Raw genomic sequence first — 14,050 nt, 5'->3', positions numbered from 1 at the left:
ATCAAAGTGAGAAACAGACATGCAGTCATGCAAACAATCCCCTCGGCAAGGTTCAAAGATCAGCCATCAGGATCAAAGATGAAAGTTTCTATTTGTCATGGAAGTAAGACAGTTTCAAATTTGATCGGGATTACAGATCTGCAACAAGAATCCAAGGTCAGGTTCTGCTCTTTATTCCTGATTGGAAGATCCAAGTCAGAAGACATGGTAATGCAAACGATGCTCCTTGGTGAGGTTCAAAGATCAGCAATCAGGATTATTTTGGCAATAGAACTGCTGATTTGGCATGCAAATAAAGTTTAGAATCTGATCTGGATCAATGATCTGCATTCAGGATCAAAGATCATGGTTCAGTTTTCAGGATCAAAAGTCAGTGATCAGGGTCGAAGAATGTTTGAGAACTTCCGAGTACACTTCTCATGTTACGTATGATTGTGTTGATGTCAAGGCTCCAACGTTGTTACTCCCTGCAGCACACATTACTTTGCCACAAGGTTGCAGTGGGAGATGACAGGTGGCAGCTAGTATGGGAATTATAATTGCATCCCAGCATCTTGGGGGATATTTGTTCTAACTGAACTGTGATTGGTTTACAGGCTCGCTCATTTCAATTCCGTTATACTCGTATGTGTTGGTGAAACTGAGATTTTGACTGTGCTTTTTTTTGGGGGGGGCTGGGGGGGGGGGGATTTCAGTGTTTTCGGTTCTAATGGCAGAAAGATTGCCTTCTTCGACCCCCGGTCTGGTGAGGAGGGCTTTTCCAATTTCATTATAGATGACTTCTTTTACACCCTCTCAAACCATCCATCTGCTCTGTCAAAATGTGCACCTTGTTGTCCTCAGAAGTGTGTTCCCTGCCTTTTAGTTGAAGGTAAACTGCAGCGTCTTGACCTGAGCTGATGCTCCGGCTGTGTTGGGCTCTGCCTTTGTGCAGGGGCTGTTTAGTTTATCACAATGCTACATGTTGACAAAGCTCCCAAGTTTGGAACCAGAGAAAGGACAATGAGAATCTAAGAAAGCTCTTAGACTTGTAGGTATCCTGATCAAGTCTTTGTTAATTTGGCAACTACATCTTACAAAGAAAGACCACAACATACCAGTTTCGTCAAACCCATGAACAGAGAGGCAGATTGTTGTACCCCTCAGGATCAGGCAACACATCACAAGAGTAATGTTACTCACGAAACAGCCACTGAACAAACTCATGGCCAGCATAGAAGGAGCAACACCTCAGGTCAGGGCTCTGCAGTTTACCTTCAGGTAAAAGACAAAGAGATACACTTTCAAGGACATCAAAGTGAGCATTTTGCTTAGAGAGGAGAAATGGTTTAAGAAGGGTGTCAAAAAGAACTATCCACTGATTGGTGGAAAGTCAAAACCCAGTCTTTCTGTCGCTTAAAAGAGATCGTTACCCAAGAAGGTTAAGTGTCCTTCACACATCCATCAGGCGAGGACACAAGTGATCTTCTGGAGACAAGTAGACAGTAACAATCCAGAGAAATTGTCACAATGGTCCCAAAGACTGTATTTACTAGACCAGTTTTAAAGTACATAAACAAGCTACTTGGATTAGGACATTTTGAAGACTAACAAGAAGTCACAATGCTGGGGGTAAACTTTGGATATCTTCTACCTGCATCACTGACAACCTTCATCAACAAGCTTATGATTCACCATAGTCATATACGGCCTAATGACATGATGTAATGGTCAGATCTGTGGCAGATGTGGAGCCAAACAGTGGTAAGGATATTTTATATATATACTCAACAAAAATATAAATGCAACACTTTTGGTTTTGCTCCATTTTGTATGAGATGAACTCAAAGATCTAAAACTTTTTCCACATACACAATATCACCATTTCCCTCAAATATTGTTCACAAACCAGTCTAAATCTGTGATAGTGAGCACTTCTCCTTTGCTGAGATAATCCACCCACCTCACAGGTGTGCCATATCAAGATGCTGATTAGACACCATGATTAGTGCACAGGTGTGCCTTAGACTTGCCCACAATAAAAGGCCACTCTGAAGGTGCAGTTTCGTTTTATTGGGGGGGGATACCAGTCAGTATCTGGTGTGACCACCATTTGTCTCATGCAGTTGTCAATTGTGGCCTGTGGAATGTTGGTCCACTCCTCTTCAATGGCTGTGCGAAGTTACAACGACGAACTGGAGTCAGGTCGAGACCCCGATGAGGATGACGAGCATGCAGATGAGCTTCCCTGAGACGGTTTCTGACAGTTTGTGCAAAAATTCTTTGGTTATGCAAACCGATTGTTTCAGCAGCTGTCCGAGTGGCTGGTCCTCAGACGATCTTGGAGGTGAACATGCTGGATGTGGAGGTCCTGGGCTGGTGTGGTTACACGTGGTCTGCGGTTGTGAGGCTGGTTGGATGTACTGCCAAATTCTCTGAAACGCCTTGGAGACGGCTTATGGTAGAGAAATGAACATTCAATACACGAGCAACAGCTCTGGTTGACATTCCTGCCTGTCAGCATGCCAACTGCACACTCCCTCAATCTGCGACATCTGTGGCATTGTGCTGTGTGATAAAACTGCACCTTTCAGAGTGGCCTTTTATTGTGGGCAGTCTAAGGCACACCTGTGCACTAATCATGGTGTCTAATCAGCATCTTGAATATGGCACACCTGTGAGGTGGGATGGATTATCTCAGCAAAGGAGAAGTGCTCACTATCACAGATTTAGACTGGTTTGTGAACAATATTTGAGGGAAATGGTGATATTGTGTACATGGAAAAAGTTTTAGATGTTTGAGTTCATCTCATACAAAATGGGAGCAAAACCAAAAGTGTTGCGTTTATATTTTTGTTGAGATATATATATATATATATATACACGAGGTCTGTGAGAAAAGTATCGTACCTTTTTATTTTTTTCAAAAACTATATGGATTTGATTCATATGTTTTTACGTCAGCCAAGCTTGAACCTTCGTTCGCTGATGAAGCGAGACAAAGGAACACCTCCATTTCGTAGTGCCAGGGGACAAGTTGGGACATGCCCAGCTCTCCACAATTTCTCTTATACTCACTCGACTGGTAAGCACTGAAAGCCGAGATAGGCATGTCCCAACTTGTCCCCTGGCATTCCGAAACGGAGGTGTTCCTTTGTCTCGCTTCATCAGCGAATCAGCTTTCCATGACAAAATCTCTTGTTAAAAGTGAAATCTGCCGGAAAATGGCTGATGTCCAGCTCTTGTGATAACCAGAGAAATTGCACACAACGGTCCCGGCTCCACACAGCCATCCATTTAGAAATGATGTGGTGGTTTCTGCCTCTCGATGGCGGCTTGGAGCGCAGCGCGCCGAGCGCCATTGTGGGCCATCCTTAAAGCTGTAGTAACACTCCTTATTCTCTGTGAAGCCCGTAAAAGTTTCACTGAAAGCCAGATAAATTTTTCGAATGGTTTCCAGCTGCCTGTCTCTAACAGTTTCTGAAAAAATTCTGATGGAAAAAAAGCCCAAATCATTCTGCCATTTCCTCGCAATGAAACGACGACAAGAGGTGTGGAGCAGTGCTCACTCAAAGCCTGCCCACAGGCGAATGATGCAACCGACAGGCGTGGAAAAAGTCACGCATGCGTACAAAGGTGCAAACTTGGCTGATGTAACAACATATGAATCAAATCCATAGTTTTTGAAAAAATAAAAAGGTCCGTTACTTTTCTAACAGACCTCGTATATATATATATATATATATATATATATATATATATATATATATATATATATATATATATATATATATATATATATATATATATATTATATATATATATATATATATATATATATATATATGCCACATTTTACTGCATTGAGCACTTGAAATTCTGTTATGCACACCCATGATATATGTTCCCATGATTTCATTAGTTAGTAGGTTAGACTATATTAAGTATTCACACTGACTCACGCCTGTGGTCAGTTTAAAGTTTTGGGGGAGGGGGAACCCACCCAAACTCAGGGATTACATGCAAACTCCACACAGAAAGGACAAGCTGGGAAGCGATCCTAGGACCTTCTTGCCATGAGGCAACGACCACTAATGCAGAGTACTGACTGCCCTGTGGTGCGAATTGCATGAGTTTTGAGCACGCACAAATTCCTAAAATGTGGCCAAAATACCACAAATACACAGGATCCTATCACAGTTACAACACACACATACATACATACACACACACACACACACTGCAATAGTGTGTGTTTCTGCATGAGCCTGATCTAACGTGGACCCCTCTTGCATTATCGTTTGGTGTATAGCCAGTTATATAGGCTACAGATACCTTTTTGGAAATATATGGCCCAGAACCATTCCACATGACTTCTTCTTAACCCTATGAAGAATAAAACACTCAATCCCCACATGTAGCATGTTTGTTATTACTTTTATTAATCATTATTCATCATCATCATCAACATTATTCTTCAAGTTTAGCTGTGTAACAAACTTTTCTTGGCTGTCAAAATATGTTGTTGAAATATAATTTTTGCATGGAATAAACCCTAAAAACAATAACGTACAGAAAGGTAGCAGAATACAATACAACATGAGAAAATAAACTAATAAAAACAAACAAAAAAATCCCATTGTTTTTTTGTCCTATAAAAGCTGTTCAACTGAATAGAAACAAATTCTACTAAAATATGTTGATTAAATGTACACAGTTGATGGCATGTGTGCATGCATGTACAATGTGCATGTGTGAGTGTGGCCAATAGTAAACTAGCCGTTAGCTCCCTTGTCTGCTGTGTGATAATACTGTACATCTCATCGTGTACCCGCCCATGTGTGCACATCTGCACTGTCCCTTCGTTGGCAATAAGAACAAAACAATCGGAGTGCAAGGAACAGCATCATTTTCTATAACACATTCGGACATAGAGAACAAATGAAACACGTTAAGAACCCCCTCCCCCCAATGTAAACTCTGTTATGAAATGCCATCATACCTAAAACATATTATTAATCATGCATCTGCAGCGTCCGGCTTTCTGATCGGATCTGCTTGATGTCTATCGTGACAGTAAAAAAAAAAAAGGTCTCCCAAGAGGCTAGGACAAGATGAGAGAAAAATTCTTTTTTAAACTTTTTTTTCCTGTTTCTCCTATCAGTATTCATATATATTTTATAAACTATGTTCTTCATTCTCAAGGTTGTTTTCCTTACGTTCAACTCAGTAAGTGCAGGGGAAAGATTTTCCTCAGAAGCTAATGTAACGGCTGCAAACTTTTGACATCGGAATCTGTCTCCTTGCAGTTCATCAGCATGAATAAACCCAGAACAAAAACAAGCTCATCACTTGTGCTCCCCTTCTCCTTCCTGGAAATTCAATTAAAATCTTTGCAATATTTACCGGGGGACTGCTGAGGGATACCGAAAGCTTATCAAGTATCGGCCCCCGCGGAAAATAAATTGACTATACCTTGAATTTTGCGTCCCCCTGAATCAATACATTGCTCTTTGAGTTAAAATCTGCTGCTCTGTAGCATTCTTCTGCAAATCTCGAGCCCTGTTTCAAGTAGGTGAGAAAGGCAAAATCAGGAGACAGGGGTCCCTGCCAGGTCCCGCGTAAACCCCGCTGACAAATTAAACATTACTACAATATTACTGCTATCAAAACAAGGCAGGAAAGTGACACACACACACACACACACACACACACACACACACACACACAAAGAAGTGAAACACACGATGTACTGGTCTCCGTGTTTTCTTCAAAAGCACTCATCCATCATTTCCTCCAACCTTCCTTTTGTTCTGTCATTTAAAAAAACATTGCTTCATTCCTTTGCTTTTTTTGCTACATTTGCAAATGTAAACAGTTGCTAGCAGCCCCGTGAGAGATGCCTGTAAAAACAAAAAAACCAAACAAACAACAACAAAAAAACAACTTAAGCAAGATGATCAAGAACACACATAATCGAAAGTAGGTTTGTACTGTTCAAACAACAAGAAGAGGAAGAAGAAAAAAGTCCTTATAGGTTGGAAACTTATCGGGAAATTAAAGGAGTTAGAATGGACGTCACTGAAAAGATGTCATGGAGTCACTTGGAGCCGTAAGGTGTCAAAGTGCTGACAGGAGAGGGCGAGGTGGGTCAGACTGTGTCTTTGCATTCATAATACAAATCACACCAAAAAGATTTCACACATTCAGAGGAATTATATAACTTTAAAGGACGTGCAACTTCCTCTATGGCTCTGAAGCATTATTAATGACTGCAGCTATTTTCAAAGGAACAAAGGACATTCATTATTGCCATCTACAATTGGTTGACTGCAAAATTGAATCATTTTATTTAATAATTTTGGGGTAAGGCTCTTCCTGTTACTACGCTTGTCAGGATGTTGTGAGCATGTTTATGAATGTTGTTATTATATGCAATTTGGGCCCATCGTCCACCTTTTTAACAGAGCAAAAGCTGAATTGAAAACAGGTTATTTTCATAATCAATGAATTGAGAAATAATTTATTAAAAAGCTGAAAAAAGCTGACCAATGTTCTTCAGAACATGATGTATTCAAATATCTTATTTTTTTTCTACAATAGAGACATATTCAGTTTTCAGTTTAATGCCAGAAAAGTATAAAGAAACTAGTAAAATAAACCAGAAAGTGCCCACACTGAAGAAGCTGAAATCAGAGCGTTTGGGCATAAAAAAGATCCCCAAAACAATTAAATGATTAACAAAACAGTTGTTGATAATGTAATATCAATTGATTAATCATTGTAGATCTAACTGAAAACAAAAATGTATAATGAAATAAAAGTAAAAAAAGAAAGTGAATGTAAAAGTGCAAAACTTCAATAACTCTGGTTTGCGCCATATTTTTAAGCTTGTTTTCTGTCCAGGTGCGCTGGAGACGGGTTGGTGTTGCGGGGGAGGGGTTTGGTCTGCACTATGTGGGAGATGGAGATCTGGTGGGTGTTGAGAGAACAAAGCACCTCAAATACTTCACCTCACAGACCTGCGTGCGGTGGGTGGCTTCTGCTCCCACTCCCACAGTTGTTTCTTTGCCGCAAAAACCTCTCACTGAGTTTGCCGTCTCAACAGCAATGTGTCACAAAGAAAATGACAGATAACACACTGACTGGTTCATTTCATGTCACACCCAAAGCATGCCTAATTGACTAGATACAAAACATTTGTGGTCTGCGCCCCACTTTGTCCTCAGATTACGTACCGTATAAACAGCAAAGTGCAGTTGGACACACCCAAAATGCACTTGCACTATGTACTTTAGACCATTTGTCAAAATAGGGCCCGTTATCTGTCGTGCTTTGACAGAAATGTTGCTTGTTCCTACACAGTAACACTGCTAACAGGACTTGGTCTACAGGTTGAAGTGGTGGGTTTGAGACTAAAGGATCCTTGGTTCAAATCCCCATCAGACCAGAAAGTCACTAGAGGTTCTTAACCCCCAAGTTGCTCCCCGTGTATAGATGGGCACCCTGCATTGATGTGCGAGTGTGAATCATCGTAACGTGCTTTAAGCTTCTGCTTCAGAAGGAACGCGCTATAGAAATGCTTTGAGTCAGACAGTGTGGAGGAGCACATGGAGTGAAGTGGAGGAAAAGAAGTGCATGTCTGAAGCGGGTTTCGTTATGGCAACTGATTCTACTGGTTGCACTTTGAGGTGCGTTCAGTGACCTCACTTGTTCGACCGCTCAGCGTCGGCATACGACCATCATCGCCCCGACTGATTTAAACTGTCAGGTAAATATACGAGCTGATTAACCTGCAACCAGCTGATTTATCTGGTGAAAGGCTATGATATATCTGTTATTACTGTATTATAAAGTGTTTGTAAAAATGAAATGCTATCCCAGTGCCCATTTCAAACAATTTTTTGGATACAATGTTCTTGTATTAACCTCAAGAAAGCACCTCCGATTGATTTCACCAGGCTTGTGTCACTGTATTTTCAAGTAGTGTATATGCAAAGAACAGAAAAAGAAAAAAGAAGAAGAGTAAACTTGTGACTGGCAGTTAGCATTGCAGCTGGTTTTGCAGGGAAAACGGCACATGCAGGAGCTTGTAATGGAGTTACTGTGGAGAGCAGTGGTTTGATGAATCATTGCTATTGATGAGTGACATGTCAACCAGAAAAGTTTCCAGGCACTAAGCGGATTATTTGTTTGTACATATTTTTTGAATAAGCATAGAAAAATAGCTTTTATTAAAAAAAAACAAAAAACTGTCTGGCCTTTGCTTTTCCTTTGGCCTATTCAGCCTTTAAATACTTTTTTTTATTTGTTTTCTAGCAACTAAGGCAGCATGGATGGAGAAAGATGGCCACAGCATTGTTCCGTTTTGGAAAAAAAATAAAAACAAATAAGGGGCTTTCGTAGTTTTGACCGTATCGTGACGGGAGCCATATTAGAGTAACTTCTGAAGCATTTCAGAAGCTACTGCACCATCCTCTGGTGATTGAACTGAACTGCAATTTCTTTGAGCAGAAGCAAGGATGGACATACAGTACATTAATTCTACACGAGGGCACTCATGGGTAACAAGTAAACTGTGAAAACTGTAAATTCTGGTTTAAAGAGAGACTTAGTTATTTAAAAAAAATCTCCTGCTTGCTGGATTTTTTACAGATTGACTCAAGAACTGTAAAGTTACTATGAAGTAGAAATGTCATACAAGTAAGTTAATTTAATTACAGGATGCATTTAGCCAAGGGGTTTTTGCACTGTGACACTATAACAGTTTGATTCTGTAACATGCTAGCATGCAGGGTAGATGGAACTAAATTTATAAGCAATGTGAGCTAAGCTGAATAAAAATCCCCATTCTCACTTTCATAGATGTGCGCCTTGAAAAGTCATGCCCTATAACCGTGATAAATTAGCGTGCAAAGCTCGTGAATGTGATCTAGGACGTGGTTGAACAATGTAACGTGCACACTGCCCGCAGCTTCTGACTGACTGTGCTGTGCAGTCATCGCTGCAAGATGGGCTTCTGGGAAGGCTGCCGGACTTCTTTCGAAGTTTCCTGGATGTAAACAAGAAGACATCCAACACTGCGCGAAGCCACACGCATGCATCAGTGAGAGGGTAATTAATCATGACTTAGTTGAAATTTTTGCCATTCGTGTGACTTAAAATATTGTCAAATTTCGACATCGGCAAGTCATGTGTTGTTTTGCAGTGCATTTATTTGTTTGTTGTGGAACTACTTTAGGCGTAGTGATCGCTTCTTGGTGATGAGGCCAGAGCACGGATGTGTACAGAATATTAAAAATCTTAACAGTGGCTCGACCCAACCGAGAGAGACTGCCGCAGCATGAGCAGTGGCGAGCGGTAGAGGATGTGTAACGTGTTGAATGTCTATCATGTGATGTGTGCTAAAACAACTATCGGACTATTACCAAAGTAGATCAAAGTTCACAATATAACAAAAAAACAAGCAAGTCCTATACAGGCCCTGTGCATGATCATCTCCGCATAAAGCAGATGACAGTTGGCCAATACCAATTTTTTTATAGCTGGGTGGACTGAGACTATGTGGATTAAATGTCTTGTCTAAGGACAGAGACAGATACCATGAACTGGGTTCAAACCCAGGTCTGCATAGACCAGCTCCTAACCCACAATGATACCTGCTCTACATTAAAACCACGTCATAATGACAGAATATCCCGGTTCTTCACAGGCACCCAGGGGTGCCGAAAAGGGGAGAATAAGGAGGATTCTAGGGGCCCATGATTGACAGGGGGCTAGAGGCCTCTAATACAATTATAATACTGACAAAATAATATGGCAGGTGGCCCAGCAAGATTTCCTTTCATGGGGCCCAAAATCCGTGGTAGCGCCCCTGCAGGCACCCTCCAGGAAACACTCAGATTTTCCAAGGTTTGAACCAGGTTTCAAACATTGACCTTCCACGATGCACATCCGTGAAAGTGAGAATGGTGTTTAAACTTTTGTACAGGTAACCCAAGTAATTCTACATTTTCATAAAATCTGTTTATCTTTCTCCAGGCCTAAGTCTCTCTCTAAAACCATGCAACATATAAAAACACGCTAAAAACATGTTGCTCTCTAAGCACATGAACAAAAACAAGAAACAGAAGAGAAGGTAAGAACATCAGGTAACATGCAAAACCCGTTCATGTCCTGAAACAGGCAGGTTTGTCGTACATCACGTGTGACCCCTGAGGACTGAGTAACCAAGCGCAACCCTTCATTTTTTTTTTAACGTCATCTCTCGGGGACTGACGTGTACTTTGATCCTGCACGCGTGCTTACACACATATAAGCAAATACACAAATGCACACATACTTACAACCGAGTCCTTTGCTGAACCGTTTCTGTCAGAATGCCGTTACCAATGCGACAAGTTGCCGCAGGAACACAAACAACAACAAAGAAATAAAAAAACAAAAACAGACTAAATTTCTATAGTACCATTACCTGCAGAAAACATTATTTGCCTTTACAAAATAACATATTTACGAAAGTATAACAAATTGCATGTTTCGTATGGTAACATCATCATCATCATCATTATTATTATTATTAATATAAATGTTAAGCAGGTTAATAGATGGTTTTTCTTATTAGGCAGGCAGCCAGGCACGTAGCTTGTATCATGGCACAGAGGAAGGTAAAAAATAAAGTCACTTAGTTTGATCCAAATAGGCAGGATGGACCATTTCAGTCTGGAATTAATCTGGTTTGACCACGTTTCGGGCAGTTCATTGAAGTTCAGGTCAAAACAAACCAATCCCCTTTGTTTTGTTGTTGATGCCACAACTTCCATTTTAGGCCACATTGCAGCAGACAAACGTGGCCAGTTTCAGAAGTAACAGGCCACCAGTGAGGAAACAAACAAACAAAAAAATCCTTTATTACCAGGATAACACCAGCTGAGCTGATAGCATAGCACATTAATTCTCTTAGTTCTGGTTGTGGATCCCTTTGGAAAACGGTCAAAAGCATGCCGTGGACCTGAAAAAGTTCAAAATAGATCAGAGCTGGTTGTACCAAAATAATCCAGTCTGAATAAAGTACCAGACTAGTTTGGACCTGCTCCGACCCAGTGTAGCTCATTATTATTATGGTGCATAATACGCCATCTCAGTTCGATTTAAGTGTTTCCCTGCTAGCTTTTTTTTTTCTTTTTTTTTGCTTGGTTGCATCTGTGCAAGTGCTGAGTTCCTCAAAAGCGTCTTACGAAGTCAGACCAATCCAACTTTCAGCCGAGCTTCCAGTCCTGTTGAGAAAGCATGTAAAGAAGCTGTTAACTAGCGGCGACTTCAGCCTGAACTTGGTTGTTGAGTATTTGCCGCGGAGCTGTCGAGTGACCGTCAGTCAACACATGATACAGGCTGTTTCTCCAAACTGTCTCTGCAGTAGTTCAGTAAAAATCTCTAATTTTTTTTTTGACGATTTGACAGCCGTGTGCTTCCAGCATGAGGATGTTTTCCTTTTAGTGCCCAAGACAGGCTCATTTCAACATGAGCTAGCCCCCCCACCCCCCAGCAACGTGGAGGCAAACAGCTTATTCATCCAACCAAACACATTCTTGACTCTGTGAGAATCAAATGCTTCGGATTAATTACTCGCCGAGTCCTCGTCTAACCTTTTAGACGCAGCCACAGTTGTAATTTCTGTGGCCTGTGCAATGTCATCGCTATTATCCAACTTAGTCTTGCCTCCTAATTCCTGGTTTGTGGTGTCACAGACTTTTCCTCTTACCTCCTTTTGGAATTCGATGGCATTGTCATTGGCGCCATTGCCCACAGTTTTTTTTTGTTGGTTGTTATGACAAGCCCTTCGGACATCCTCGCTTTCACCTGTCACGCTATGACTACTGTCCCCACAATCTTTTTCGTCAGGCATCGCATTGAGGCCATCGTGGTCTGACGTTGCCGTGGCGTTCTGGATTTTGCCGTCGTCGTGCCTCTGTTGTGGCATTTTGTCTGTGTATCTGTGTAAGCCCCTCTGTATGTGTGTGGTGAAATCATATCGGTCTGCACACGTGTGCAGGCAAAAACTGCATTGGTAAGGTCCCCCGTCGCTATGGCAACTCATGTGCAGCGCATACATGACCTCGTCTAGGAAGTAGATCCCACAGTGGATGCAGCGATTTGTCAGGTCATCCTGCGTGGCTGCTTCCACCGTGGCACGACTTGATGGGACACTTGAAGGACTTTTTGGCAAATGAGCCGTTTCCTCCTTTCCTATCTCCTCTATCTGCTTCCCTCCTTCATCCATCCTCTCCTCTTCTTCTCCATCTGCTTTCCAGTTCTCTCGCGTCCTCTCGGCGAGTGGTGACTCTTGCTTTCTTCTTTCTGAGCCATTTGTTGATACGTGCGTGTTCGCCTCGCTTACATGAGCATCTCGATGTCTTATTGCGAGGTCCAAAGGAGCCTCATTCTCTAATGATGAAGAGGACGTTTGGGAATGAAGAGGAGGGGGAGGATAGTGAGGAGGAGCTGGAGGAGGTGGGAGAGGAGAGTAAGGGGAAGCACAGTAAGGCACCGTGTAACTTTGCTGATGATGCTGTACTGGAGACACCACAGAACTGAGATAATGAGTGTTGTTTCCAAGGCTACCAGGGTTGCTGAGACTACTGATTGCACCAGGAACCCCAGAGGAGGCTGCCATCTTATATTTGGTCCAGAAGCGGAGCCAGTCTGACTCGTGGGTCATGTCAGGTGAGAGCGTTAGAGGCAGCGGTAAGGAGAAAAAAGGGTACTGGTATTTTTCTATGGGCGAACCAGGAGGTGAATAACTAGACGGTTTGGATGGACGCATGTACTTTTCAATTGGACTTCCTCTTTCCGATCCCCCTCCTCCTTTACCACTTTCTAGTTTTGATGTTATCCCTCCCTCACTCATGCCCCCATTGCCCTCAGTTATCAGTGAAGACGGGGGGTGTGAAGGGAGGAGAAGAGGAGGCATGCGTCTGTGAATTTCTAAGGTTTGATTTGCGAGGAAGACTTGAGTGGATCGTGGCGAGCGCGAGCGTGGGGACGGCTGTTGGTTTTTGACTGATGCACAGCTTCTGTCGGGCTCCTCCCCATTCATGCGCTCCTCACTGGTGATTCGCTGCTGCTTGGGAGCGGGATTTTCAGTTGACAGTGAATCAGGGTTGAGCCGTTTTCTGGTTCTGCGCCGGATGATTTGCTCGCCGTTGTTCTGCTTGATGATGTTCAGAGGTCTGGGTGTCTGTAAAACAGGGGACATATAGAGGATAAAGAGCAGTGGTGAGATACAGCAGTCTCATTGTTAACGCAGATAATTCTCCGAGCACATTACAACTTTTGCTTATTTTTAAATTTTTTTGCAAACTTCTATGTGTAAGATTTTAAGTACGATATGGAATGGACTACATTTATAGATGATCAATGCTACAGGGGATGCTGGATAGATGATGGAAATTAGGAGCAGGTCAGTGAGACAGAAAGACCATTTCCAAACAGAAATGTATGATATCAGAGAAGTAAACTGCTTTCCAGTTATTTCACTGCAGTTGCATTCTTAAACTCCACACATCACAGCAGAGATTTTTTTTTAATGAAATCAGCCACAAAAGATAAGGATAGTGAAAGATATGGTCGAGTTAGGTACGCAGTGAGAGAACTCCATGAGAAATCTAATCTTGACCCGAGAGTATTGAAAAATTATAGGCCGATATCAAATGTATCATTTTGTTCAAAAATTCTGGAAAAAGTGGTTTCACAGAAACCTGTGGACCATCTTACTGAAAATACTTTCTTGAGCCACTGCAGTCTGCATTTAGAACATGTCATTCCACAGAGACAGCTCTCACTAAAGTGGAAAATGATCATCTCCTTGCAATGGATTCTGACACCACTACGGTTCTGGTGCTGTTAGATCTTAGTGCTGCGTTTGATATGGTGGATCACCATATTCTACTCGATAGGTTGAAGAAACATTTTTGGATTACTGGGAATGTCCTTGCATGGTTGATATCATACCAAACCAGCCGTTCTCACTGTGTCTTGTTCCACAACACTACCTAGAACCTTAGTGACATGA

The 14,050-nt window shown here is 41.8% G+C and overlaps 1 protein-coding gene across 1 annotated transcript in view; it reads right to left on the bottom strand.

Moving 5' to 3' along the window:
• Positions 1-4,397: 4,397 nt before the first annotated feature.
• LOC117501312 (zinc finger transcription factor Trps1-like) overlaps positions 4,398-14,050 on the bottom strand; it is a 128,360-nt gene continuing 118,707 nt past the window's right edge. Inside the window, 1 exon segment of the mRNA XM_034160157.1 lies at positions 4,398-13,216. Coding sequence (XP_034016048.1) covers positions 11,597-13,216 — 1,620 coding nt within the window. The 3' untranslated portion in view covers positions 4,398-11,596.

Source organism: Thalassophryne amazonica, chromosome 20 (assembly GCF_902500255.1).
Source record: "Thalassophryne amazonica chromosome 20, fThaAma1.1, whole genome shotgun sequence".
Lineage (NCBI taxonomy): Eukaryota > Metazoa > Chordata > Actinopteri > Batrachoidiformes > Batrachoididae > Thalassophryne > Thalassophryne amazonica.
Note: the sequence above shows the minus strand (reverse complement) of the source record. Positions and strands in the feature narration are given on the sequence as shown.